The sequence below is a fragment of the Lepidochelys kempii genome, chromosome 1, assembly GCF_965140265.1.
Source record: "Lepidochelys kempii isolate rLepKem1 chromosome 1, rLepKem1.hap2, whole genome shotgun sequence".
NCBI classification, from domain to species: domain Eukaryota; kingdom Metazoa; phylum Chordata; order Testudines; family Cheloniidae; genus Lepidochelys; species Lepidochelys kempii.
Genome location: NC_133256.1, coordinates 215962293 through 215989782, shown reverse-complemented (window position 1 = coordinate 215989782; position 27490 = coordinate 215962293). Strand labels below are relative to the sequence as shown.

Below are 27490 nucleotides of genomic sequence, written 5' to 3'. Positions count from 1 at the left end.
AAGGTTTATGAGGAAAGGAAAATGAGGCCAGCAGGAGTGGTAGATTCTCAGAGAACCCATTATGCAACCTTAATTACAGTGGTTGCCACGAATCACCCAAGGAGAGAGAAAGTATAGCTCTGTCTAGTCTAGGGAAATGTACCACTCCAGCCCCCACCCCGACCACTTGTGAATTGTCCCACAGAAATGCTCCAGCCACTTACATGCATTCCAAGAGCTTACTCTCAGCAAGCCTAAGAGCCAGCTCATTCTGAACGGCTTAGTAACAGTGGCTCCACAAGGCCTCTCGCTGCTGTCCGACAGGGCATTCTGAAACCTCCCAGAATCCACTGCTTCTGGGGTCTGTGCTGGGAACTACGGGATAGGTACCACACGGCATCGCAACTAAAGGGCTTTAAAGCAGTGCTCTTGTAGGCAAACCCGCAGAGCTCCGAACACCAGTCAGCATGGCAGTGCGGGCACTGTGACCAGCCTGTGCTCCAGCTGGGCCGATCTCACTGGTTCCAGTGTGACCTGGCTCTGGACAGTCTGCCACCTCCTTGCTTGGGGTGCCTCTGCGTGTGCCACTCCGAGCCAAGCTGGCTTTTGCCTGAGCCTTATACCTTCAGCAGCTCTTATTGCAGGGGTTCTCAAACTTGGGGGTCGGGACCCCTCAGGGGGTTACAACGTTATTACATGGGGGGTCGCAAGCTGTCAGCCTCCACCCCAAACCCCACTTTGCCTCCAGCATTTATAATGGTGTTAAATATATTTCAAAGGGTTTTTAATTTATAAGGGGGGGGGTCGCACTCAGAGGCTTGCTATGTGAAAGGGGTCATCAGTACAAAAGTTTGAGAACCATTGTTTTATGGAGTTTGCTCTCCACTCCCCTCCACACACCCCCAGTCAGTGTCTCTCTCCCATTACTACCCCCTCATTCAGTTAGTTCAGAACTCCTGAGAAAATTCACTTTGGGGCTGAAACTTGACATTGAAGTGCCCAGCCAGAAGGGGAATGCAGTCTGTGAACTCAGCCAGCAGGAAACAATATTTGCTTTTACCGTGTTATGAAACAGCTTTTATCCAACTCTTTTCATGCAGGGATAAGTTTAAAATGGCTGAACTTTCAGGGTCACATTCACTGGTGCAGTCCGTCTGCTTTGTACCACTCCAGCAGGGATGCAAAGTAAGCGGGCTTATGGCTGCTTTGCTTCACCGGAGCAGCACAAGAGCCAGAGCACACAGTGAATGTGGCCCTTTAAATCTGATGAGTGATGATGGTGCACTGGGGAGTCGGGCCCTCACTAGGTATCACTTGCGTTGCATAGTTTGGAATACAGTCTCTGAAGCAACGACAGCCCGGCGGGCAGGGTTGGGCAAGGGGAGCGAAGGGGAGCAGGGGTTACGGTGTCTTTCTCTTCAGTTCCACAGTCCCTGGCCGGATCCTCAGCTGATGTAAACTGGCTCAGCTGCACTGATGGGCATGGAGCTGTGGTGATTTATAGCAGGCTGAGGATCTGGCACCATGCGTTGCGGGGGGGAGGGGGAGAGGCTGTGTCTGTCACTCAATGGGGTAGTGACAGTGATGTACACGTGTTCCCTCTGCTCTGCTCAACGTCTGGCCCGTCTCTCTCCCTCAGTGCTGCCCAAGTACGAGGTATCTGTGAAGCTGCCCAAGAAAATCACCATCCAGGATGAGGAGCTGAAAGTGGCCGTCTGTGGTCTGTGAGTTTCAGGGTTTGAGTCACCGTTTTTTGTGCTCATCCACCGTTGCCTTCCTGCTGCTACCCCCAGAAACCAGAGCTGGAGAAGGCCCCTTGGGTCACTTTCTCTCCATCCCCAAGGGCCCTGGGCAGGATTGTTCCCTACTGTCTAGTCTGCATCTAGCCCAAGTTTTAAACATCCCAAGCAATGGGGCTCCTCCCCTGCCCCGGGAAACGATGCCTCAGCCCCGTACAGCTCCCTCTCAGAAAGGTTTTCTCCATTATTCAACCCAAATTTCCCCTTTCTTGACATCATTCCATCCTTCCTAATCAGACCCCCAAGTGCCTCCATAAATTATCCCGGCCCCCCTTGGTGATGCCTCCTTCAGACACTTGTAGGTAGAAATTACGTCCCTTCTTAGACATCCCGTAACCAGACTTGCCAGATTTAACTCTTCCTTCCCTCCTCATAAATCCCTCCCTCCAACTCCCTGCTCGTATTTCTTGCTCTTCTCTGAACTCCCTCCAATTTGTCAATGGCTTTTGGGTAAAGAGGTGTCCGGAGCGGAAAACAGTGCTCCAGAGGTGTCGTGTAGCGTTGATGGGAGATGATAATCCCTCTCTATACAGCCTTAAAGTGCGACCCCACCTGGAAGACAGTGTTCAGCTCTGGGCCCCACAGTTCTGAGGAGACTGCACCTGGAATACTGTCTGCAGGTCTGGGCTCTTCCGTACCAGAAAGGTGTGGCCAAATGGGAGGGAGCTGGGAGAAGGGAAACACAACTGATTTAAGGGGCTGAAGAGCCTGACTATCGGGCAACATTTCCTAATGGGGAGGCCTGCTGGGTAATGGAATAATCTCCCCCGGGAAATGGCTGGAACCCCGTCACCTGAGTCATTGGAAAACAGGACTAGATGAAGCTCTGGAGAATAGACATTAGGAAACCAGCAACAGAGTCCTCAGGGGTAATGGTATAAAGGGCCCCAAAAGGCCTCTTCTGCCTGACTGTCTCCCCGTCTAAGCACCTTGTGTCTCTTTAACACCTCTCTGGTTACAGATACACCTATGGGACCCCTGTCCCTGGCCTGGTGAATGTCCGTGTGTGCCGGAGATTCTCCCAGTCCAGGTCACACTGCTATGGAAGAGAGGCCGAGGCTGTGTGTGAGGAATTCACCAGACAAGTAAGTCCAAGGCCCATCCCATAGGCAGGAGGTGACTGTCTTGAGGAGGGTGATCTGTGTCTGTCAAAGGGGATTGTTAGACCTCAGCTGGGATTCTGTGTTCTGGGTTGGGCTCTGTCTCACAGGAGGGAGGTATTGGTTAGGAGGTGAGGCCAGGGCTGGGGGATATAAATTATGAAGAAAAACCCCTCGGGTGAAATCCTGGCCCCATTGAACTCAATGGCAAAACTCCCATTGACATCTGTCAGGTCAGGATTCACCCCTGGATGGATGTTTCTTCTAACTGGGAAAGAAAAGACTCTGAGAGGTTTTTGTGTCTGTGAATGGGATTGAGATGGGGAGGGGAGCAGAGCAGAGGAGAAAGCAAGAGGGAACTTTAAGATCTGGGAGAGAGAGAGAACTCAAGAGGAAGAAGAAAGAGAGAGACAGGGCAAGGAGGTAGAGAGAATAGGGGTAGAGCAATAAAGAGAGAGAGGGAGACTATGAAGGAGAAGAAAGTAAGAGAGAGAAAATAGAAGTAGGTTAGACAGAGATAGGAGGAGGAGAAGAATGAGAGGAAGAACGAGAAAAGGAAGAAGAGAGCAAGATTGTGCATGGAGAACGAGAGAGGATTCCAAGGGTGGATAAAAGACACAAGGAGATTTATCACACTGATGGGAAGTTGCAGTTCTAGGGGGTGTGATCTGAACAATCAGGGAACCAGGCGTGTAACTAGGAGAATTTGTGGTGAAATGCATCAGAGAGGGCTGCATATTGGATAAGTCACTGAGACGAGAGACGCCTTGATTGGTTTGTTGAGGAAGAAGGGAAGAGAGGGAGTCAGGCCGGATCAAGCCAGTAAGAGGATGGGATTAAGGCAAACTAAGCAGCAGGCAAATGTCTTGGGTACTGGGGTCTCTGTTCCTGTTCCACACAGACCTGAATTGTACAGGGATTTCCATGGTAATTTCCTCTTTGGGCTTTGGCTCAGGCGGACGTTCGAGGCTGTGTCTCCAATGTGGTGAAGACTAAAATATTCCAGCTCAAGCGAAAGGGTTATGAGATGAAAATTGAGGTGCAAGGCAAGATCACAGAAGAGGGTACAGGTATGCATCATGCTGACCTGGTGGAGCTGTGGGGCCGCACTGCGATAGCAGTGGGTGTTGCAAGCCAGCACTGAAGGGCACTGGCAGAGCTGGACAACGTGGGGGGCAGCATTGGAGCATCTAGAGGAGCTGCAGGTCAGTGCATTAGTTCAAACCCCTCTTTGCCATGTTTTTTTGCAGGGGTGGAGTTAACTGGGACAGGCTCCAGTGAGATCACAGGCACCATGAGCAAAATCAGCTTTGAGCAGGTGGACTCTCATTACATACCAGGGATCCCCTTCTCTGGGCAGGTAGGGAACCTCTGAGAGCCCAGGAAATTACCTGACACGAGTGTGCTTGTCTGTGGAGAATGAGAACGTGCAAATGGAAAAGGGAAAATGTGGGACGATCACAAACCACAGGAACAGGAGCTATCTCCCTCTGCTTCTACACATGCTGTGGTATCCTTGCCATTAGTGGGAATTGCAGCACCTTCCTCTGACCCCCTGGTGCTGTCAGAGACGGGATACAGAGGAGAAGGCCCATTGGTGTGGCTGGCACAGTCCTTCCCATGTTCCCAATCACACACTCTCGGAGGACAAGCCACCTCCTCAGGTGGTTCAGACTCACCCAGCATGTTCACATATACCTGCCCCGTGGTCAGCTCTGTAGGAAACACCCTCTGGAGCTGCCTCAGGGGAATAATGTGGGCAAAGTGTCATTAGGACTGTGGGGACTGCTTTCCCTGCCTGGTATAAGCAACGGAGATTGGATTTGTTCCTTTAGGTGAAGCTGGTGGACGGGACCGATGCTCCAATCACCAATGAAACAATTCGGATTTCCATAAGGGGAAACAAATACAAAGCCAACTACACAACAAATGAAGAGGGCCGAATCTGGTTTTCCATAGACACTGTCAACTTCACAGACACCTCCATTCACATCACCGTGAGTGGCTGAATCCAGGGAGCTAGGGGATGGGAGGTGTCACTGGCTGAGCTCCAGAGGAGATGTCCGTGGGTTTATTGATCTCTCTGCCCATCGGGAGATAAAACAAAGAGTTTGTTGGCTGGGAATTTCAGTCTCCTCCTCTCTGTCTTGCTCTCTTTCTCTCTGTCCCTTGTTCTCTGTCTTTCACACACTCGGTCGCTCTCCCTCTGATTCTCCATCTCTCTCTCTCCACACGACCATGGAAAATGCAGATCAATGCACTGTGCACTGAAAAATCTGCCAAGAACATGTTTTTAAAATTACCCACTTTTTCCTTCTGAAATGCTAGTAGACTTGTTACTCACTTTTTGATCTGATGTAAAAATGTTCTTCTTTATCAGGCAAACCATAAATCTGAACTGAACTGTTATGACACAGACTGGGTCACCCCTGTGTATGGTAACGTCGTTCACAGAGCAACACGCTTTTACTCCCTGAGTAAGAGCTTTCTCAAAATTGAGCCCATGTCTCAGACTTTAAGCTGTGGATCCAATGTGGTGGTCCGGGTGCACTACATCCTGAAGCCAGAGGCCGTGGGGGAGCAGAAAGAAATCGTCTTTTACTATTTGGTAAGCCCTCATGACCTCTACTTCTGTACACATGACACAGCACTGGAGGCCAGACACCCATATATGTCCCAGGCCACCAAACTGCCCCGAGGCCAGGTTCACTTGACCTTGACATTTACATGTAAAAGCCAGTGAAGGAAATGCAGAATTGGCCGGCGAGTGGATGGTTTCTGCTGGGAGAGAGAATTTCTGACTTGGTCGAGGTCCCAGTAAACTCCAGTCTGGGTCTGGGACTCTCTGTATGGCTCTGCGGGATTTTCTGCTCCTTCCCCACAGGAAGGCATCGGTATAAACACCCCCACCCCCAGCATTCCCTCGTGAGTATCCTGCACCTCCCACCAGGACCTCTGTAACAGGTGGGTTTCTTCTGGCAGGTGATGGCCAAGGGAGGCATTGTGAGGGCAAGCACCGAGGTGCATCCCATGCGGGATGGAGAACGTGAGTAGAGCTGTGTGAATAACTGATTTCGCGGTTTGCTGGCCAAACCAGAAACCTCAAAAAACAATTGTTTGGGAACAGCTGAACCATTTCACTTTTGAGCTGCTTTCATCTTTTTTAAATAGAATTGAAGGGAAATTGTAAATGAGGAGTTGTTTTGAATTGAAAAATGGAACCATTCATTGAGGAAATGTCGAAACAAAACTTTCTGATTTGTTGCCAATTTTTTTTCTGAACAAAACCATTTGGTGAATTTCACACAAATTTGTGAAATGTTTTTTGGTTTATCCAAGTCTACATTTTTCAACAACAAAAAATCATCTGAAAAATTTCGGCCCATTGTCATTGTGAGCTCTCCCCACACCTTTCTCTGTCTGTCCTGGGAGACTGACCTGCTGTGTCTGAAGGAGGTGACGAGAACAGCACCCTTCTCTCCTCTTCACTTTCTCTCTCTCCTCCTTGTCTCACTAGTCATGGTCTCTCTCTCCCTTTGACACACACACAGTTCCCCTGACCGATTTCATTTCATTAATGGCAGTCTCAAGGGATTCCCAGTTTGACTGATTCAGGCTGGCTGGGCAAACTCCACCTTTAGGAGCAGGAGTGTGGAATCCCACCCCCTCTGCAACCCTGTACGCACAACCCTCCGCACAGAGCCACTGTACAACACGCACTTCTTTCCTCGCCTTCATTATTGCATTGGCAGGGGCATCCTGCACTGATGGAGGACAGTGCTAGACTCTAGCTGACATGGACTTAGAGGACATGCTGAGATCCACCAAACCCATCTCACCTGAATATCCCACACCAAGTGTCTGCAGTAAGAGTCAAAAGCCTCAACTATGTGCCAAAACTCTTACCCTTGGGTAGCGCATTTTTCAGGGTGGCTGATATTGCAGCCATCATGAGGGAGCCTAAGGAAATGTGTGGCCCTGGAGCTGCTTCTCTATAGCTTAGCCACCCCCATCTCTGTTTCCCAGTTATCCAAGTATTTGAGCTGAGGCTCCCCGTGAGGCCTGATATTGCCCCCCTTGCCCGGGTACTCGTATACACCACTTTACCCAGCGGGGAAATTATCGCCAATTCCGAAGATTTCAAGATTGAAAACTGCTTTGCCAATAAGGTGAGCATCCGTTTTCTATAACTCGCATGCACCCCATGGACAATGGCCCACCTGTGGAACCTGGAATGGCAAATTTCAAGGGAGACTCAGGAAATGTTCAATGGCTTCATGACCCATCAGGCACTGACCATAGATCAGCAATTGAATATGAGAGAAGAGTGCACATCAGGACTAATTTGCATAGGCAGAATTATGGAGGGTAGAAACAGAACTGACATATAGGGGGCACTGCTGATCATGTTTGAATTGCACTGGTCAGGGCTGAGGGGCTTTGGCAGAGCTGTGTGGGACCCCAGCATTGTAATAGCAGGGGGGCTACAGGGCAGGACAGAGGGGCATTGGCAAGGCTGTGGGGGGAGCTCAGGGCTGGAATAGCAGGGGGGTTGTAGGGCAGGACTGATGGGCATTGGCAGAGCTGTGGGGCAGCATGTGAAGGTATCTGGAGAAGTAGCTCCTCTAACACCTTTCTTGGGGTTGCAGGTTGACTTGCATTTCTCACTGGCTGAGGGCCTCCCCGCCTCCAACACTCACCTTCAGGTCGAAGCCTCCCCGGGCTCCCTGTGCGCCGTCCGTGCTGTGGACAAGAGCGTCCTCCTCATGAAGCCTGAAGCTGAGCTCTCACCCAGCTCTGTAAGTGCCAGCCTGTCCTGGTGATGAACAGGCACAAGAGATGATCTTGTCTGGAAAGTGCAGAGAATCACTCGTGGGAGCTAGGGCAGAGCAGTCTGCCTGTTATTGTAGGGTCCCAAGTCAGCACAAGGTCTGCGCCCACTGCTTGATCTATGTAGGGCGCTCATGAAAACTGTTGCTGCACCCAGTGATTTATAGTTCTGGGGCCGCTTGTGAGGACACAACCACACATACTGATTTATTACTGGAGGGCCGCTGGTGAGCATTGGTCAGCACACACTGGGTTATTATTATTCTGCAGAAAAGGACCTAGGGGTTACAGTGGACAAGAAGCTGGATCTGAGTCAACAGTGTGCCCTTGTTGCCAAGAAGGCCAATGGCGTTTTGGGCTGTATAAGTAGGGGCATTGCCAGCAGATGGAGGGACGTGATCGTTCTCCTCTATTCGACATTGGTGAGGCCTCATCTGGAGTACTATGTCCAGTTTTGGGCCCCACACTACAAGAAGGATGTGGAAAAATTGGAAAACGTCCAGCAGAGGGCAATAAAAATGATTAGGAGACTGGAACACATGACTTATGAGGAGAGGCTGAGGGAACTGGGATTGTTTAGACTGTGGAAGAGAAGAATGAGGGGGATTTGATAGCTGTTTTCAACTACCTGAAAGGGGGTTCCAAAGAGGATGGATCTAGACTGTTCTCAGCGGTAGCAGATGATAGAACAAGGAGTAATGGTCTCAAGTTGCACTGGGGGAGGTTTAGGTTGGATATTAGGAAAAACTTTTTCACTAGGAGAGTGGTGAAACACTGGAATGCGTTACCTAGGGAGCTGGTGGAATCTCCTTCCTTCGAAGTTTTTAAGGTCAGGCTTGACAAAGCTCTGGCTGGGATGATTTAGTTGGGGATTGGTCCTGCTTTGAGCAGGGGGTTGGATTAGATGACCTCTTGAGGTCCCTTCCAACCCTGATATTCTATGATCCTATGATTATTGAAAAGTTAGTGCTGAGCCGTGGAGTCAGACATTCTGCTCTGTTACTGTAGGGTTTTGTTATTGTAGGATCACCCTTGGTCACTGGGATTGCATGCACAGATGTGTTAGCTTAAAGTTGTCTGTGATCACTAGGGTGGCACACGCTGGTTTATTATTATTGGGCCTGTGGTCACTGACATCGAGACATGTCATACCTGCAGGTGTATGATTTGCTCCCGGTGAAGGAGATCAGGGGTTATAATTACCGGGAGCACCATTTGGAGGAAGAAGACGATAACCCTTGTGTGACACTCGAGAACGTCATTTTAAATGGATTCATCTACGGACCCATTTCTCCTGACGGTGAAGGGGATGCCTACAACGTTCTCAAGGTGAGGGCCACGTCTCCCTTTAGTGTGTGAAATCACTGTTAGTTTAGAAGATTTCCCCACTGTGTTCTTGGCGGAGCAAACTCCTGTCATATCCCATAGGTGCTGTCTGAGCACACTTAGTTGGGTGCTTGTTAGCTAGCTCATTCAAGGTAATAATTAAACCTGGCCCAGAAAACCCCAGATGGGAATCCCCCAGCATTGAGGACTGAATGCCTCTCTCAACCACTGAACTCTAGAGGTTTCCCATCACTAATTTAAACATGACAAGGAGACGTCCTAATAGCTGGGGCAAAGAAATAGAGCCCAGAAATGAGCGACTCAGCCTCTGCAGCCATTTTGTCAAAGAGATCCTGTCCCACACACTCTCTCTCCCATCTATGTAGGTCTCTGTGAAGTGCCAGTCCCCATTTTATCCACACACGCACGCACATACACACATGTGCGGAGTGCTGCTCTGAGCCAGCACCCAGGGTAATTACCCAGCCCCAGCTGGTGAAGGTTTGGTGTCCTGCGGGACCTCAGGTTTGTTGCCGGTGGGACTCACTCCCAAATCATCCGATCCCCAGCACATCTGACAATGACTTGTTAGGCATCTCAGCAGAGAGGCAGGGGATGGACTGGGCCAGAGAGGCTGATCTCCCTCCAGGGCAGGGCTGAGGCAAGCCGGCAGGGGCTGAGTGCATGGCGGAAGCTTGCATGGCTGATGCCTCTGATGAACCTGCTCTGAGGACACACAGGACATCCGTCTCCAGCCGCTGGTCCGGCGCCTTTCACTGACATAGACCTTGCCCTTGGCTTCCCACCAGCCACACAGGCATTGACCCCTCAGGCCTTAGTATCTGCTCTTGCAGTGACCCATCCCTGCACTGTGATAAGCCCGTCACATCCCGATCCAGTCCAGACGGCACGTTTATCTCCCGACGTATGGTTTACTTTATCACATGCCTGTCTGGGTTATCTTTTTACAGGAGATGGGTTTAAAAGTCTTCACCAGCACCAAGGTCCATAAGCCCAAACTCTGCATAGAGAGAATGTACGGTGCACCTGAAGCATATGGTGTTGCTGGTAAATGAGCCTGCTTTGTTTTGCCCTGCTGATACCCCCCTGTTAGGTGCTTTTCCTGCTCCCCTCCCTTTCACCCTCTCCTCTGCATGGAAACTAGACCACTAGGAACAGACTCTGTTCTCAGCTATGCTGGCCAAAATCCAAGAAAGTCAGGCCTGAAATAGGAATCTGGTCCATTTCCACCTGCTTGCTCACCAGCTAAGGAAATGTGCACTGTTGTAACTACACTGATGCAGTGGCACCTTGCACCCCCTAATGTAGATGTGCTGTACTGGCACAAACTGGCTGCTAAATCTTGTTGAATTTGGTTACAGCTCTCTCAACCTGGAACAGGATAATTTCCACTCCCTTGTTTTCACCTTTCAGCAAGTGCTAGAGAAAAAAACTATGCAGAAAGAGAGCCAGGTTCAATGGGGAGGGAGTGTGAACCCATGGGGAGAGTTTAGGACTGGGAATCAGGAAATCTGTACTCCATTCTTAGCTCTCCCATCAACTTGAACTTGGGTGAATCATTTCAATTCTTTGTGCCTTAATATTCCTATCTGTAAAAGGGGATTAATGATACTTACACAGCCTTGTGAAGAGCTCTGAGATTAGATGGCTAAATATTCATGTTAATTATGCTCTCAGTTATACCAGTGGAAATGAAAAGTAATCAGATCAGATCACTGACCCTCTAATCCAATGTCCCTGTTCCTACTGTAGAACATCAGACTACTGGTCTATATATGGCATGTCCTGCCTCCTGACCATATTGGATCAACACTGTCGTCTTTTTAGTGCAGGATCCCTCTTCAGACAGTGGTCAATGGTGGCTGCCTCAGAGTAAGGTGGAAAACCTTGGTAATACACCTCACGGTGCAGTACTGTGGGGTAAATTTCTTCCTGGCCTATGGGCTTCTTATCAGCTTGTATCCTGATGCACGAGAACTGATACCCGTGATCATTTGAATCCTAGCTGGTGTCACTAGTGTTGCTGCTACTCTTCGTCATATACAGATACAATTTTTTTCCTGTGACTCTGACTCCGCTACTGCATCTATAATGTCTTGGGGCAGTGAGTTCCACAGGATAATTCCACATTGATATGGATATAGGCAGGGCTCTAGGGGCTGCTTCAACACAGTCATTACAGCTGGGCTTCCCAAACACTCTGGGATTGGAGGTGTGGGAATAAATATGTCCATCCATCCCGCCCCTGTAAGGGGTGCTGAAGTCTTTAGAAAGCAGACAGTTTGATATCACAATCGGGCAATACAGACATTTTTTCAGGGGCTTTGAAAGAGGTTCTAAAAAGATGATGACGCTGGGAGAGTGGGGTGGGGAAAAGAATGACTGGTTGCAAGCAGAGATAGTCTAAGTTTGGGTCTGAACATGGCTGAAGTTTGTGAGGAAGGGTTATTAGATCTAGAGTTTAGGATCAGGCCTATCACTAACTGGAAACAAAATGCCATGGTTTAGAATAAGGTCTAACATATGTCCTCTCTGCCCTCGCCACACCCTGTACCCCTAATGTCTGAAAGAAGCTCTTACATCTGCGCGGATGTCTTCATCCCTTTTGGATTACATCATCGATCATGGCCCAGTGGAGACCATCCGGAAGTATTTCCCTGAGACGTGGATTTGGGATTTAGTTCCAGTGAAGTAAGTGATGTTTATGGGATGTGGTGAATGCGGTCAACTGGATTACACAGACACTCAGAAGAAGTTGCTCAGACACCATGAGATGTGCTTATATCCTTCTGTCATAGATGCAGTACCTGTTGTAGATAGACTAGAGAGAGACAAGCATGAGGGATGGATAGGCAGGTAGAGGAAAGGCAGGAAGTAAGTTAACTAGTTCTACTAAAACACCACAGCCACTCCTCTCAGTAACTGGGAGACACTTAATTGTGTGGATCACAATGGACAATCCCCTGTTAAGTGATCCAGCATGAGGTGACCTGCCTGGGAAGTGTGTGTGTGTGTCGGAGGGAGGTGTAATTTCTTTTTGGTCCCAGCTCTGGTGCAGAAGTCACTATTAGCTATGCATCTCATCCTTTTCTATAGCCGTGTGTCTGTGGGATTTTCTGTTCACCGTGGAACCCCACCCCTTGTCTTGTTACTTGAATGATTCTTCTGTGGAGCTGGATGTAGGATGGGATGGGAGGAAGTGCTCTGCAGTGAGCCTACAATAACCAACCGGCATGCACACCCCAGTGCTCCCAAAGGACCCTGCAGTTACAAATGGGGGGTGGGGGTTCATTCAGGATGCTGTGCGGGGCACGGTTGTTTCCCGCAAAGGTAGGAAAGCTCCCCCCATCTCCTTGTTTGGTCACCAGGTCTGATGGAAGTGCTGATTTGGCCGTGACCATCCCCGATACCATCACAGAATGGAAAGCCAATGCGTTCTGCACTTCAAGTGATACTGGCTTTGGCCTGTCCCCGACCGTGTCCCTCAGAGCCTTCCAGCCCTTCTTCGTGGAGCTCACTCTGCCCTACTCTGTGGTGCGCGGCGAGGCCTTCACACTAAAGGCCACTGTCTTCAACTACCTGACCCGCTGCATCAGAGTAAGGGACATTTGCAGCTTTCCTCAGCAGGGGGCAGGGAGGAGACCACATGGGCCAGTTGCAACATGGTTTCCCATCCAGGGGAGGCAGCTGATTGGCCTCTAGCAAATTGTCTTATTACAGTGGTAAGAAATGGGTGATGGAAAGGAGGAATCTGATTGGCTCCTAGGTGTGTGTTACTACTGGGGTACAGAGTGGGCATTAGGAAAGAAGGAATCTGTTTGGCTGACAAAGGTTTGCGAGCTGCAGATATACCTGAGACCAACTTCCTGTGTGGCTGAAGGCACCTGGCCTTAGACCTCCTGTGCCTATCTCATGACCCCATGGCAAGCAAGGTACCTGGGGTGACCACACACTGTGCATCACCCCTTACTCTAGCGGAGACTCCCGGCTTCCTGGAATGGACACCATCCATTATGTGCTTGGCCTTTGGCCTCATGCCACACAAGCCCCCCAGCTGCACTACAGCTGCTGGGAAACTCACTGGCCTGTTGCATCCATGGAAACGGCACTGACTCTCTAGCCCCACTGGCCTGCAGTGTATTCCTGCTCCAGCACAAGGGACTGGAGGGGACTCAGGAAGGGGGTCCCTGCAAAATTGTGGTGACTTTTCTCTCAGCTTTTATTTAAATGGGTTTCATTCTAGATAAAGTGAAGCGGGAACAAGCTCTATGGTGTTAAGAGCCCCCAAGGCACTCTCATCCTCTTCTCCATCCCTTTCCTGCCCTTTGCTACGCTCACTGATGGTCCCCAATTCTGTTCTCTCTCAGCTACTCCCAGATAGCCCCCCGCCCCCCCCAGCCAGCACTTCACCTCCTCCCCTAACAAGACATCAGAGGGGTCTCAGACTCATGCCAAGGTGGTAAATTTGAGGTCACCATTTTGTCTTTATTCCCACAGTTGGTCCTGAGTCCCTCAGGCCCTGCAATCTCCTGTTTCTTCAGAGCCATGCGCCCAACTCTCTGCCCCTCCTCAGTCTCCTGCACCTCCCCAAACCACGGTACCCCTCAGCTTTCCCCACCTCAATCCCTGCCCCACCAAATCCCTGTGGCCCCCAAACTCCCTGCCCCCTCTCCTCCCCTGCCTTGTCTCATCTCCATTTACCCACAACCCCCTTGAACCCTTCTCTCTCCCTGCCTGATGGCACCTTTCTGTACAATGGACAGGTCAGCATCTCACTGGTTTCATCTAATGACTTCCGGGCTACCCCTGTGGAGAAGGAAGAAGAATCTTATTGTCTCTGTGTGAACGGACGGAAAACAGTGTCTTGGGCTGTGACCCCAAAATCTCTGGGTAAGGGACCTGGCAACTTCAAAATCTCAGGATCAGGGACTAATGGATGGGTCCAAAACCTCTTTGAAAGGGACCAAATGGCACTGAAATTTCTGGATAAGATTTCTGGCGTTTCCAACCTCTCTGGAAGGGACTGATCTGCTCTGAAAGGAGGAAGGCTGGCCTTATGGCTGAGGCACTGGACTGGACTCAGGAGACCTAGACTCAGTGTCCAGCGCTTGGGAAAGTCAATGTCCCGGTGCCTCAGTTTCCCCATCTGTAAAATTGGAATAATACATTCATCCATGTATGGGAGGTGCAGTACACGACTGCGATGAGGGCCATATAAATACCTGGACTGACAGACTGGTTGGGTCTGAAATTTCTGGAAAAGAAAGATGATGGCTCTGACACCATGCAGGGGTCTGAGTGTGAGAATCTGAAGGCCTGCCCCTGCACTCCCCTCCTCTCCATCTTGCCCAGCCCCATTCAGCGTAGCTGTTGGAGCCGAGGGGTTGGAACTAAGGCTTCTGCAGAGCTGTGCTATAGTGCTAACTACATGTGACTTGAGCTCTGCCCTCTTTAGAGAGGTTTCCATGTAACCCGTGGTGCTGCAAAGCACAACGCCAAGCGAATGACTCTGACACCCCTGTAGCTGCAGTGCCTGGCAGAACACTTATCCTTCTTTGTTCCAGGGACTGTGAATTTCTCAGTGAGCGCTGAGGCCCTGAAGACAGATCTGCCCTGCGGGAACGAGGTAGTGGAGTCCCTGGACAAAGGGCGGAGGGACACGGTGATCAAACATTTGTTAGTGGAGGTAGGTGGGCTGTTTAGTCCCTGTGGAATAGAGAAGCCATGATAACTTACTGCTGGGTCGTGACAACTGATATAATGCTGCAGGTCTTCTTGGTTTTATTGGGAAATGTAAGGGGAATGTTGCCCCCTTACTAACATTCAGTGGGGGTGTTTTGGTTGGCTAGCTCCCAGTACTAAAAGGGGGAAGGGTCGATGGGGAATCAGGACCCTGAGACTGACAGCCTCCAGGTACAATGGAGAGAGGCCAGTGCTCCAGGTCAGCCTGAATGACAGGGCGGGCAGGCTAATCAAAGAGTCAGGAGGCCAGGGAGGTCCCATCCTCCGTGTGAGCTGGATTTGCCTGGGTCAGACAGAGTGGGGCCAAGCTAAGGAGAAAGCAGGGGTCCAAGCTGAGCTGTGCTAGATCCAGAGAGAGCAGACCCTGTCCTGGGAGCAGAGCTGCAGCCCCAAAGCCAGAGGCACAGCCCAGAGAGAGCAGACTTGCCCTGGGAGCAGAGCTGCAGCAACCAGAGCCAGAGGGGCCAGAAAAGCAGCCCACGAAGCAGGTCAGTGCTGGGAGCAGAGTCACAGAAGCAGCCTGCAGAGCAGACCTGTCCTGGGAGCAGAGCTGCAGCAACCAGAGGCAGAGGGGCCAAAGAAGCAGCCCAGGGAGCTGGAGACAGCAGCAGTGCAGAGACCGAGTGGTGCTGCTGGGGCTGGAGCAGTCCGGAGCTGGGTGCAGTGAGCAGCTGGGGAGAGTGAGGGGGACCCTGGGCAGCAGGCCCAGCACAGGGAGATGCCTCAGCCAAGGGGCTCTGCAGGCCAGGCTTGGATCGTAACCCCGACAGGGCGGGGGCGACACTGGGAAGAAGGGTCCTACCACTTAGAGCCTGAGAGTGTGTGGCCACCACCAGAGCAAGTGTCCAAACCACAGCATCCCTGCAGCACAACCAGGGCCTGAGAAGAAGGCCTGGGACTTACAAGGAACAGACTGTGAACTGTCCTGACATTCCAGAGACACTGTTTGTGATGTTCCCTGCCACAGAGCGGGTTGATGTGTTTCCTTTCACCTTTCCCATTTTCCCTTATTCTTTTTAAAATTAATTGTTGATTAAATAACTTGGATTTGCTTTAACATGTATGTAATGGTCAGTGGGTCAGAGAAGTGCCCAGTGCAGAGAGAGTACCCCGGAGTTGGGACACCCTAGCCCCTGTCCTAGGTGACCACAGCAGGGTTGGGGGTCGAGCCCCCCAGGAATCCTGGGCCCAGCCTTGTTGGGGTTACGAGGACTCTGCCAGACAGAAGAGTGGAAGGGGAGTCCTCAAGAGCAGGGAGGCCACTGGGTAAAGGAAATGGGAGCAAGGACTCAGATTCTTTTGCTAGCCCACTTCACCGGGGTAGTGCAGAAGCCAGGAAAGTTCCCCACAAGAGCGGGACTATTCCCCCGCTTACAGAAACCTTGATGATTTCATATGATCACACACTGTCTAATGCTGTAAAGGGAAGCAGCGATAAGTCACTACATTGGCCAATATAAACTGTAATACTGCATCACTTCTTACAGGAAAATACTGGTACCTTGCTGCACCGTGTGACTGAAATAATGAGCAAAGGTGATACGTTTGCCACAGCCATGTCTTTTGGGACAGAAACCATGACTTTTCGGTTTTGTCTATAACAAGTCATGGGATCAAGCCCTCAGCAGTGTAGACTGGCATAGCTCCATTCAATTCAATGCAGCTCTGCGGATTTACACCAGCTGTGAATGTGGACCGTGGTCCTTGTAAATTGAGCTGTGCGAATAACTGATTTTTTGGTTTGCTGGCCAACTGAAAAATCAAAAAAAGAATCGTTTTGGGCCAACCCAAATAGAAATGTTTCAGGGTTTTTTGGTGAACCGAAACAGTCAAAAAATGTAGTTTGAAGTCCAACAAAATGTTTGATTTGACCTGACATGAAATGCTCTTTCTTTTTCAATCTTTTTTACCATTTTAAAAAAAATAGTGTTGAACTAAAATTAAAATGAAAAAAGCAATTTTGAATTGAAAAATCAAAACATTTTATTTCGAAAATGTCCAAATAAAATGTTTTGATTTTTTTCATTGAAACAATTTGGTGAATGCAGCACAAATATGAGAAATGTTTTGGTTAACCTGAATCTTCATTTTACAGTGAAGAAAAGCTTTTCCAAAAATTTACTTCTTTTCTTGTAAACCCTGCCAGCCTATCCCCAAATAGGACACTTCCAGGACCTGTAACAAATCTTGTGCTGTATGTGACCAGTGTAGTGGAATATGGGAGAGTGACTGCATTTAGAACATTTTTGAATTATTTGTGAATTATCATTATTTATTTTAAATCATTTAGCTTCATAATTTTAAAAAAAATCTCAAGGTAATGTGAGCCAATTTTTTTTTGTATAGTTTTCTATAAATTTCTCTTTCAGTATTTTGTGATGAGGAACCCCTGGCTTTTCCCATTTTTTTTAAAAATGACACCCAACGAGACTTAATAATAATTCATAATATAAACCTCCACAGCTATTCTATGTAATAGGGAAGTAGTGATAATTTGTTACATAGTCTGATCCGAGCAATATCACGTGATAGAAGGTAGCCACTCCTCTCTCCATTATAGGAAAGCACTAATCATTTTTAAATTGTTTGATGTAAGCTGTAACACATGATCTAATACTGCAGCTCCTCTCTGAGTTACAGAAATGGATCCCACCTTTTTCAGTAAGATACAATTCACATTATTGTATCAACCCAGAAAAAACAACTCTGTAAGCTTCAAGGTAGGAATGAGTCCTGTTGCCAGTTCCGGGTGCCACGCTTTAGGAAAGACATGAGTAAATTGGAGAGAGTCCAAAGGAGAGCAACAAAAATGAAAAAACCTGACGTATGAGGAAAGGTTGAAAGAATTGGGCATATTTAGTCTAGAGAAGAGATGGCTGAGTGGAGTACAAGATAACAGTCTTCAAATATGTGCTACAAAGGGAATGGTGATCAGTTGTTCTCCATGTCCACCAAGGGTAAAACAAGAAGAAATTGGCAAGAGAAGTGTGATACCAGGAATAACTTTCTAACTGTAAGGGTAGATAAGCTCTGGCACAGGTTACCTAGGAAGGCTGCGGATACCCCATTATTGCAGGTTTAAGAACAGTTTGGACAAACACCTGTCCAGGATAGTCTAGGTGTACTTGGCTCTGCCACGTTCTGAGGGGGGTGGATTAGATGACCTCTCAAGGTCCCGTCTAGCCCTACATTTCTATGATTCTGTCCTGTTACAGTGAATCTGTTTTGGCTTTTGCTTTAAAGTTATCCTATGTGCCAAGTGAAATTTGAATTCTAACTTGGCTCCTTTTTCAATACATAGGGACACAAAGAACTGTGAAACACTTCACAAAAAAATTTGAAATAAGTGATTTCTAAATGGCTTCAGCTGAAGAAGTATTCACTTTGCTTCCGTCGCATTAGTGGAAATGTCCAACTTTATCTTGGGCTGATCTGACAGTTCTGTAAACACAGATTATTTTTCTCAGAATTATGAAGGAGATGAAAATTGGGCTTAAAATAATAGGAGACTAATAGCAACTTTAGGGAGTGTACTGGGGGGAGGAATAGCTCAGTGGCTGGTGCATTGGCCTGCTAAACCCAGGGTTGTGAGTTCAACCCTTGAGGGGGCCATTTAGGGATCTGGGGTAAAAATTGGGGATTGGCCCTGCTTTGAGCAGGGGGTTGGACTAGATCCCTTCCAACCCTGAGATTCTACAGTCTTGCCCTATTATTTTAAAGAACTGACTAGAGCACCACTGCCCTCTACCTGATGGAATCAGAAATGCTCATCTGCGTTTGCTAGGCTAACAAAAAGTTAGAGCTGGTTGAAAAACAGGATTTTTTTCCCCAGTGAATCTTTCACCAGAAAAAAAAAAATCTAAAAAATATTTGATCACTGCATTTGAATTTCCTGTGAAACTCAACAGCAGATTTGTCACTGAGATTAATTTTGAAAAGACATTTTGAAACAAAACAAAAATGTTCATATTAACCTCAAATGTTGTTTTAGTGTGTGTGTGGTGGGGGGGTGTTCAACTTTTGGATTCTCCCCCTTCCCCCTGCCATACACACACACACACACACACACTTTTAAAAAGTTTTAACCTTTTTCGACTGAAGAAAGAGAGGGAAAGGTTTTTTGAAAGAGAGGGAAAGCCCCTTTTCACACTTGGCTACTGTTTTCCACCTGGCAAAAGTTGGAAAACAGTTATAAAAAGGGGGAAAACCGACTAGTCTCAGAATAAAAATTTGCGGGGGAGGGGTGTGTTCCAAAACCAAAAATTGTTTTGATTAAACCCTCTTTTTTTTCACAACATTTAGTTCATGAGTTTTAGTCAAAACTGTTCGCGTCATCTCAATAAATAACAGGGCTTCTTCCTTCGCTCAAGCCATGGGGGTCTGGGCCTTTGGAGCAAGAGGAGCTGAGTTCTATCCCTACTGTAGCCCTACAGGACTAATCGGCCACAGTGTGTAATGGTGAATTTCTAGGTGGCCCTGCAGTCATTACAATATGTCATTTCATGACACTGAGCGCTTTGGCCCTGACTCGGCAAAGCTTGCTTTACTTTAGGCACATGAGTTGTCCCATTGATCTCAAACAGGCTTAAAGTTAAACACTTGGCAGGATTGAGCCCCTACCTCACTTCATTAGCATCACAGCATATCATCAGCACCAGCACCTGGTGTAAAGCTGGAAGTTCTCTCTGTATCACAAGCAAAGCTCATGTTTTACTGTGTGCTAACAGCAACTAATCACCCATGGTAGATCACTGCAATATCCTCCCCTTGGGAGTGAGGAGGCAATAACTTCTTAGTAGCTGATTTCCAACTATTATCTGCTGGCTTTATGAGAATTATTGTTACATGAGAATTTGCAAGTCTCCCTCTTTCTCTGATTCACTTCCTTTTCTTTCTTTCTTTCTTTTTCTTCTCCCCAACTTTTTCCTCCTCCCCATCTCTCTCCATCACCCCTGCCCAGATGTTTCTGAAACCAGGTGCTCAATATCTCTGCAGGTTCTCACCTTTCTGATTTTTCTTCCCCTTCCCTTTTCCTCCCCAACCGAAAGCCTGAAGGGCTTGAGAAGGAAACGACCTACAACTTCCTGCTCTGTGCAGCTGGTAAGAGCCCCACCCCTCCTGACCTGCTTCTGCAAAGGGAAGGGTGGAAACCCCGGGTGTCCGAGGGGAAGAGCTAACGAGAGCAGTAATATGGGACTGAAGAAAGTGGGACACCTCCAGCTGGATAACGAGGAAACATTTCCTAACACTGAAGGTCTAGAATGGCGCCCAAGGGAAGGGCTGGAAGCGTAGGTCTTAGGGAACGTTCCTGACCCGGGTGCTGGGAAGATGGGCTAGATGGGATTTAATGGGGCTTTCCCCTTCTCTCTCTCTGTGATTCCATGGAGTGAAATTACAAACTGGAAGGTGCCAGAGAAAGAGCTGGAGACTACAGTTCCCGTGTCTCGCCAGCTGGTGACACCTCGCTCCATGTGGAGGGCTGGGGTGGCAGGAGAGGGGATCCACTCCTGAGAGGGGATTTGGAGATGGGTTCACTATAAAGCTATGGAGGAATGGAGCTGCTAAAGGCAGGGAGCCCCTGTGCAGTGCCAGGGGAAAGACAGCAGCAGGGGCAGTATCCTAGCTCCTGTGCTGGGGTCTGCTCACTGCTACACAGGGGGGGATTTTACTACAAGCCCATCTATGTCACTTTTCCCCAGGAAAAACAGCGCCGCAGCTAATGCCCCTGAAGCTCCCAGAGAACGTGGTGCAGGGCTCGGCCAGAGCCTATTTCTCAGTGCTGGGTAAGTGAGGCAGTCCGAGGAGCCCAGCTGGGGGTGCTGCTGCCGTTCTCTCCCCCTTCCTGACAGTTCTGGTCTCTCTACCCGTTCCACTCCTCACCCCTTTGTGTACCCATCACAGCCCCTCCACTTATCCCCCAGCTGCCCACTGCTGTAGTCTCTTGCTAGCACTTCACCCCTTTTTCTCTCTCCTTCCCCCCACCTCTGCCTCTGGGCCCACGTCTCTAGCTATTCATCCAGCCTAGTGCTCCCATCTGTCCTTCCAGCAGCACGCCCTTCACTTTGCCTTTCATGTGTCCCTTCTCTCTCAGAGCATATTTCTCTGTCTCCTCCTTTCTCTGGGTTGTGTGTGTGTCTCTCTTTCCCTCCTATTGCCTGTGATCTCACAAGCCTGTTACGGATGTCTCACATTAGCATCCTTGCTCTGCGGTGCACTCTGCCTCCGCAGGCAGGCGGCTGGGCCACACTGACTCCCTGTGTCTCCATCCCCAGGCGAAATCCTGGGCACAGCCATGCAGAACCTGCAGCAGCTTCTCCAGATGCCCTTCGGCTGCGGGGAGCAGAACATGGTCCTGTTTGCCCCCAACATCTACGTCCTGGACTATCTGAATAAGACGGGGCAGCTGAGCGAGGAGACCAAATCCAAGGCTGTCGGATACTTAGTCAGCGGTGAGGAGGGACGGGGCTTTTATTTCTTCACTTACTCCCTTCCAAGGTCGTGCTGGGAGCTTTTTGTGTCCGCCTTGCTCAGATAATGCTTCCACTGGGAAGGATGGATGGACTGAGGGGACCACCTGTCTCTCGGGGGGAACCCACTTGAACCTTCTCAGCCCTGTCATCCCATTGCTCCCCAGTGTGTAGCCCAGTGGTAATTCACTCTTACCCCAGCAAACCAGACTCGGCTTCCCAGGTGGCCTATAAGCCTTTCCTAGCCACCAGTGTATTGGCAGCACTGTCACAGCTGACCCCTCATCACACACACACCTTTGAACCAGGGCCTCTGACACCCCCCCCGCACCAGAGGAAAGCGGTTCCCTTTCCCAGGAGCTACGCTGAGGAGTTACTCCTTTAATGGTTGGTGTTACAATAGATCACTTCCCAACAGGGGGTGCCAGAGCACAGTAGCATGCTTAGATCTAGGGTGACATCTAGGAATGTAGAGAACTCTACTCTCTGGAAGTGCTCGATGGGAGAAGATGGGTCCAAGTGGATGAATGACTGAATGACACAGCCTGGGTGCTGCACTGCACTGGGTGAACTGCACAGGGTGCACTGGGTGCATTTCTGCTGATGACGTGCAAGGCAGAGAAGAAGAGCTGGGTTGGTTCTGCAGCTCTGGCAGCAGTAAATGGAGCAAAACCTGGTGTCAGGGTTCCCTCCCCACTCTGAACTCTAGGGTACAGATGTGGGGACCCTCATGAAAGACCCCCTAAGCTTATCTCTACCAGCTTAGGTTAAAAACTTCCCCAAGGCACAAATTCTTCCCGTCCTTGGATCGGTATCACTGCCACCACCAAGTGAGTTAGAAAAAGATTTAGGAAAAGGACCACTTGGAGTTCCTGTTTCCCCAAAATGTCCCCCCAAGTCCCTTCACTCCCTTTCCTGGGAAGGCTTGAGCATAAACAAGGCGAGCACAGACCAGACCCTTGGGTTTTTAGGACAGATTCTTAAAAACAGAACTTTTATTATAAGGAGAAAAAGTAAAAGAAATGCCTCTGTAAAATCAGGATGGAAAATAATTTTACAGGGTAATAAGATTTAAAACACAGAGGATTCCCCTCTAGGCAAAACTTTTAAGTTATAAAAAAACAGGAAGAAACCTTCCTCTTAGCATAGGGAAAATTCACAAGCTAAAACAAAAGATACTCTAACGCATTTCCTTGCTATTACTTACAGTTTCTGTAATTTTGGAAGTATTGTTCAGTAGGAGCTGGATTACTTGCTTGATCTCTCTCTTTGTCTCCGGAGAGAAGAACAAAAGCCCAAAACAAAAACCTTCCCCCTTAGAATTGAAAGTGTCTTCTCCCCTTAATGGTCCTTTTGATCAGGTGCCAACCAGGTTAGCTGAGCTTCTTAACCCTTTACAGGTAAAGGAGGGATTTTATGCTGCCCTTTTCTGTATGTTTATGACACGTGGGTTTAAGCCTTGTTTTCACTAGTGGAGATTTGTCTATTTGTAACACATTTAGCCGACTTGTAGTTTTAATACATGTTGATCAAGGTAAACTCTAGGCTCCTCGCTAAGGTTAACTCGACCAGCTAACGTGTGAAACTACACATATCTTGTCTGTGTTAGGATTTAAACACATGATAGCTAGCAATGTTGGTAATGCTCCTTTATTCCTAATGTGGACATGACCTTTGCCAGTAAAGCCAGTAGCCATGACTCTGAACACATGCAGGGCAGAGCTGCTGAGTGACCAGGGGCCCTTTCCACATAGTCACTTTTCACAACAGCCCCACTTTGGGTCACACCTTTGATTATTCCTCATTCTCCATTTCTGCTCCACCCTGTTTTTAATGAGGTTCAGCAATCTTTCAGAGACAGTCTTCCCATTTATTTTAGGTGCTGCAAAGGGATCCTCGAACCTGGTGGCTTGTAGATGCACATCATAACCCTGTTCCCTGTACTTTCATTTAACACCTAATAGAAGACCAAGGCCTCTCTGCTGAGAGACTGAGGCTATTTTTTAGGAATGGGAGGCCTGCCTGGCTTGTGTACTCTACATCGGACCTGCTTCTGGGTCTCAGACTTGATCTAAACCCAGCTTTGTTCCAGTGTAACTATTTCAGTTAGGAGGTAATATTTTACCAAAATAATTTAATCAGTACGACCCGTAGTGTGGATGCAATTCTACCCCTTTCCGATCTGGGAACAAGCTGTACTGGTATTAGCATTTTTATACTATCGTAACTATATCCACAGTGCGGTATTTGCAGCATTTTAACACTACTGGTATAATTCAAGCAGAATGTTTGTGTGTAGACAGGGCTGAAAATTCTTTTTTCCTGGCTGACGTCTACAGCTGGACTTTATTGCAGTAAAACACAACTTCATTCTCCCTTTCAGGTTACCAGACACAGCTGAAGTACAAACATTTGGACGGCTCCTACAGCACATTTGGGCCACGTTATGGGCAATCAGGGAACACCTGGTAAGATTTCAGTGTTGCTGAATTCTTTCCCTCCTCTTGTTATAACCTGGAGCTTGCCCACTGTTAACAGGTGCTGATCATGAAGGTGTGGAGGAAAGGGGAGGAGCTCTAGAGCTGATGATGTGGGATAAGGCAACTATGAGAGGTGGTAGGGAAGGGAGATCTCCTTTAGTTCATATGCTAGAGGCCTTTGATTTTGGATTAATAACCATTTACAGCCTCCTCATTCCCTGCTCAGCTCAGAGCAGCCTCGGGGCTGTTCTAACTTGCTCCAGTTGGTCACAATCCCTTGAGGACCATACATCAGCTAGGTGTATCCAGAACACTGCACACTCCAGCCACTCACTTTCTGTACCAGGGGCTATAGGGAGGATGGCATAAAAGTGCCAGCCAAAGATTCCCCTGCTGGGTGACTTGTTGGTAGTTTCAGCTCCCTTTATGTTACCTGAGTAAGGTGCAGGGGTCAGAACAGGGCAGAGAATCCATCCCAAAGTCCAGACTGTGGATACTTGACCTTTCTTTAATTATGGGTTTGATCCTCAGCCAGAAAATTTGGCCACCACTGCCCTCAGGATAATGAAGAGGCTGGTAACTGAGGGTGGAGCCATCACAGCCCCTCAATGCTTAGTGAATGCCTTGCCGGGTGAACAAACAGGTTCTGCAGGGAGTGGCAGTGGGCAGCTCTGTAGGGGTTGCTCTTCCCTCTGCCACTACTGACTCTATTGCCCCAGTGTGGTGCTAGGGGGCGCTGTGCTGCAGGGAGCGGGGTGGGTGGCTCAGTAAGGGGCATTCTCCCTCTGAGTGCTGACCCCAGTCTGATGCTAGGGGGCGCTGTGCTGCTGTTTTTATCATAAGAAAGTGCAGAGCCAGCGTCCTGGCCATTCCTGGTCACTGAAGATTCTGAGGTCTGTTCTCCCAAGGGTTCTGGACAACCACCCCCTAAACCCACCCCTAAACTGTGCCCCAGCCATTTGAAACCAACACAGGAAGCTGGCTCACTTCCTGTCCTAAAACGGGCAGTTTAGCTGTGCCCTGTCAGACGACTGCTGGGTCTTGCCGCCAGGCTCTGCTGCATGTCAGTAGGTGGCTGAGTGAGCTAATGGTTCCCTGACCGATGGCCACCAGCTCTCCGGCCCCTGCTGCTTCCCCTCAGGATGTCGATGCCCCAGGACCCCACCCCTCCAGCGAGCAGAGGGCATGGGAGGGAGCTCTCACTGCTGCCCACTCTCTGTCGCAGGCTGACGGCCTTCGTCCTCAAGTCCTTCGCGCAGGCCCGCTCTCACATCTTCATCGAGGAGAAGCACATCCAGGACGCCCTGGCCTGGCTCACTGGCAAGCAGAAGGAGAACGGCTGCTTCCGCAGCTCCGGGACGCTCCTGAATAACGCCATAAAGGTGACGTATCTGCCCAGCCGGCTTCCCATGGGCCTCATGGGACCCATACAGGACTCCAGTGACACAGAGAGAGCGTGCAACTCCTCATGGGAACAGCTCAGCCACTGCCGCACATGGGGTTGGGGCAGATGGGATCTACTAAGGGAGGCAAGAGCAGGGGGTACCATACTATACATGGAGCGACCATGGGCAGGGGAAGGGAGAAGAGGAGCAGATACATGGAAGCTACCATAGTGTGGGAAGAACAGGGATGTAGAACACCCCTGGGAGGAGGGGCCAGTGGGCAGGTTTTCAGGGTTAATGTCTCTCTCTGTGGTTTCCTGCAGGGCGGGGTGGACGATGAGGTCACGCTCTCTGCCTACATCACCATCGCACTGCTGGAGATTCCTCTGCCCGTCACTGTACGTACCTGTAACCCCTCAAGCCAGACATAGGCTGCCAACTTGGGGGTCCCCAGCTCCAATCTCGAGAGAGAAGCCTTTAAAAAAGGGGGAAATCCAGTCAGAAAAGACTTTAAATTGAGGTCCAAATCTGGGATTGAATTTCCCTGCAGCTTCCCTTCCAGTCCAGGGCACTGATTCTCTCTCATCTCTAATCCTTTTATATGATCTTTATTTAAAAACTTTTGAGTTGGTGTTTGCTTGATCCTCTCTTACAAGCCTACAGGTCTGAGTTTTACAGATATTTAACACTTGAGTAAATAACACTTAACCCCTTGGCACCAGCCAAATGGGTCCCCATTGAGGGCTGATTTCTGTTCTCCTTCTGTTAGGTCTGCTCCACACCCAGAAGTCGCACTGCTAAAAGTTTTATCACCAGCGAGCAACCAAAAAGACTATATTGGTGCAGTGAGTTCACACTGGACCACTTGTGCCAGTGTGTTGTGTTCACCTACTATCAGGCCAGATTGGCAAAAGTGTGGTGCATTGTGGGTAGGCATCCCAGTGTCCTCTGTGCCGCTTTCAGTGGCACTGCCTTGTGGGGAAATTTTGCTGCGTAGCTTTTTCTGTGCTTATGGGAAATGTTCATTCAGCATGTGGGAAAAGGTAGCAAGTAGCAGGAATAGCTGTGGCTGTGGAGAATGTGCTGACTGTGTAAAAGCCAGGCGGGCTTCCCAACATTGGGACCCTTTGGTTCAAAAGAGCTGCCAGACCGTCTCTGCTAAAGGCAATGTTGCACTGTGGGACTGCAGTGGGCGACTTCTCTCCTCCCTCAGCTCATGTCTCTCTCCCCATACAGCACTCTGTGGTCCGTAATGCTCTGTTCTGTCTGGAGACGGCTACAGAGCAGGGAGGAAACCACGTGTACACCAGGGCGCTGCTGGCCTATGCCTTCGCCCTGGCGGGGAAGGAGGAGAACCGCAGGGTACTGCTGGACTCGCTTGACAAGGAAGCTGTGAAAGAGGGTGAGAATTCCTGACAGGCCCTTCTCCTGCATCCCACTGTCCCTACATCCCCCATTTGTATGGTGACCATGTGTTGAGAATCATATACAGGTGATCAGAGGGGAAACCACAGCAGAGGAAAGTTAGGAGGGACCAGGACCAGGTGGGAGAATGTTATTTGACATGAAGAAACAAGATTGAGAGAGAGGCCCCCAGGGCCGGCCCCCAACACATTTCTACTCACAGCATGTTGTATCCCTGCCCTTTTAAACTGGGTCATAGGTTGGATATGGAAGGGTGCAACCAATCTATTAGGTAAAATGTCAACATTCCCTTTGCATTTGCCGTTTTCCTTGTCCCTGCCTTCCCTCCATTTGCCCCCTTCCTCTACTCCAGAGCTTGTTAGCTTTTCCTCTGTTTGTTTCAGTCTGTTTTCCCCTTTTCGATACCGTGAAATAGCTGGTCTCTCCTTTCTTTTCCTCATGCTCTTTTCCTCCTTCCCCCAAGTCTCCAAATCTTTCTCCTGCCTCCCACACCAAAAGTTCTCACATATTCCCTACTTCCCAGCCCACAAAATCACAGGCATACTGTCCTGCTGCCTTGCACCCCCCAAATCTCTCTCCCCCCACACACACTGCAGCCTGCCCCAGGCACAAAGTAATGCACAAGCACGTGCAAGGTTGCCCCAGGATCCACTCACACACACAGGCTCCTTCTCCCCCACCTGAAAGCCATTCACACATACTCGCAAGCTGCCCACAATCCTAGTGCACATGGGACTTGTCATGCAGGGTCCCAGCACACGCACACTCCAAGTTCCCTTCCCCTCACAACAGACACTTGGGTTCTCTGTCCCCTGCCTTAGCCCCCACAAACACAGAGTCTCCCCCACAATTTTCTCCTCCCCCAGCACCACACTTATAGGCCTTATGCAGGTGAGGAAACTCACTGTGTTAGAAAATGCATTAGCTCATACACTG

General features: G+C 49.3%; 1 protein-coding gene across 3 annotated transcripts in view; it reads left to right on the top strand.

The window, feature by feature from the left end:
- Positions 1-27490, top strand: part of LOC140898777 (alpha-2-macroglobulin-like) — a 57890-nt gene that overhangs the window by 17839 nt on the left and 12561 nt on the right. The window contains exons 7-28 of one of the 3 annotated variants that reach the window (XM_073313165.1): positions 1619-1703; positions 2740-2863; positions 3834-3948; positions 4129-4238; positions 4714-4875; positions 5259-5486; positions 5861-5924; positions 6905-7047; positions 7528-7677; positions 8867-9037; positions 10006-10102; positions 11629-11746; positions 12424-12652; positions 13819-13945; positions 14620-14741; positions 19846-19897; positions 20497-20580; positions 21070-21246; positions 23648-23732; positions 24970-25126; positions 25453-25527; positions 26366-26531. In XM_073313165.1, the coding sequence (XP_073169266.1) occupies positions 1619-1703; positions 2740-2863; positions 3834-3948; positions 4129-4238; positions 4714-4875; positions 5259-5486; positions 5861-5924; positions 6905-7047; positions 7528-7677; positions 8867-9037; positions 10006-10102; positions 11629-11746; positions 12424-12652; positions 13819-13945; positions 14620-14741; positions 19846-19897; positions 20497-20580; positions 21070-21246; positions 23648-23732; positions 24970-25126; positions 25453-25527; positions 26366-26531 (2841 nt within the window). The other 2 variants (XM_073313156.1, XM_073313174.1) reach the window with 2 other exon arrangements.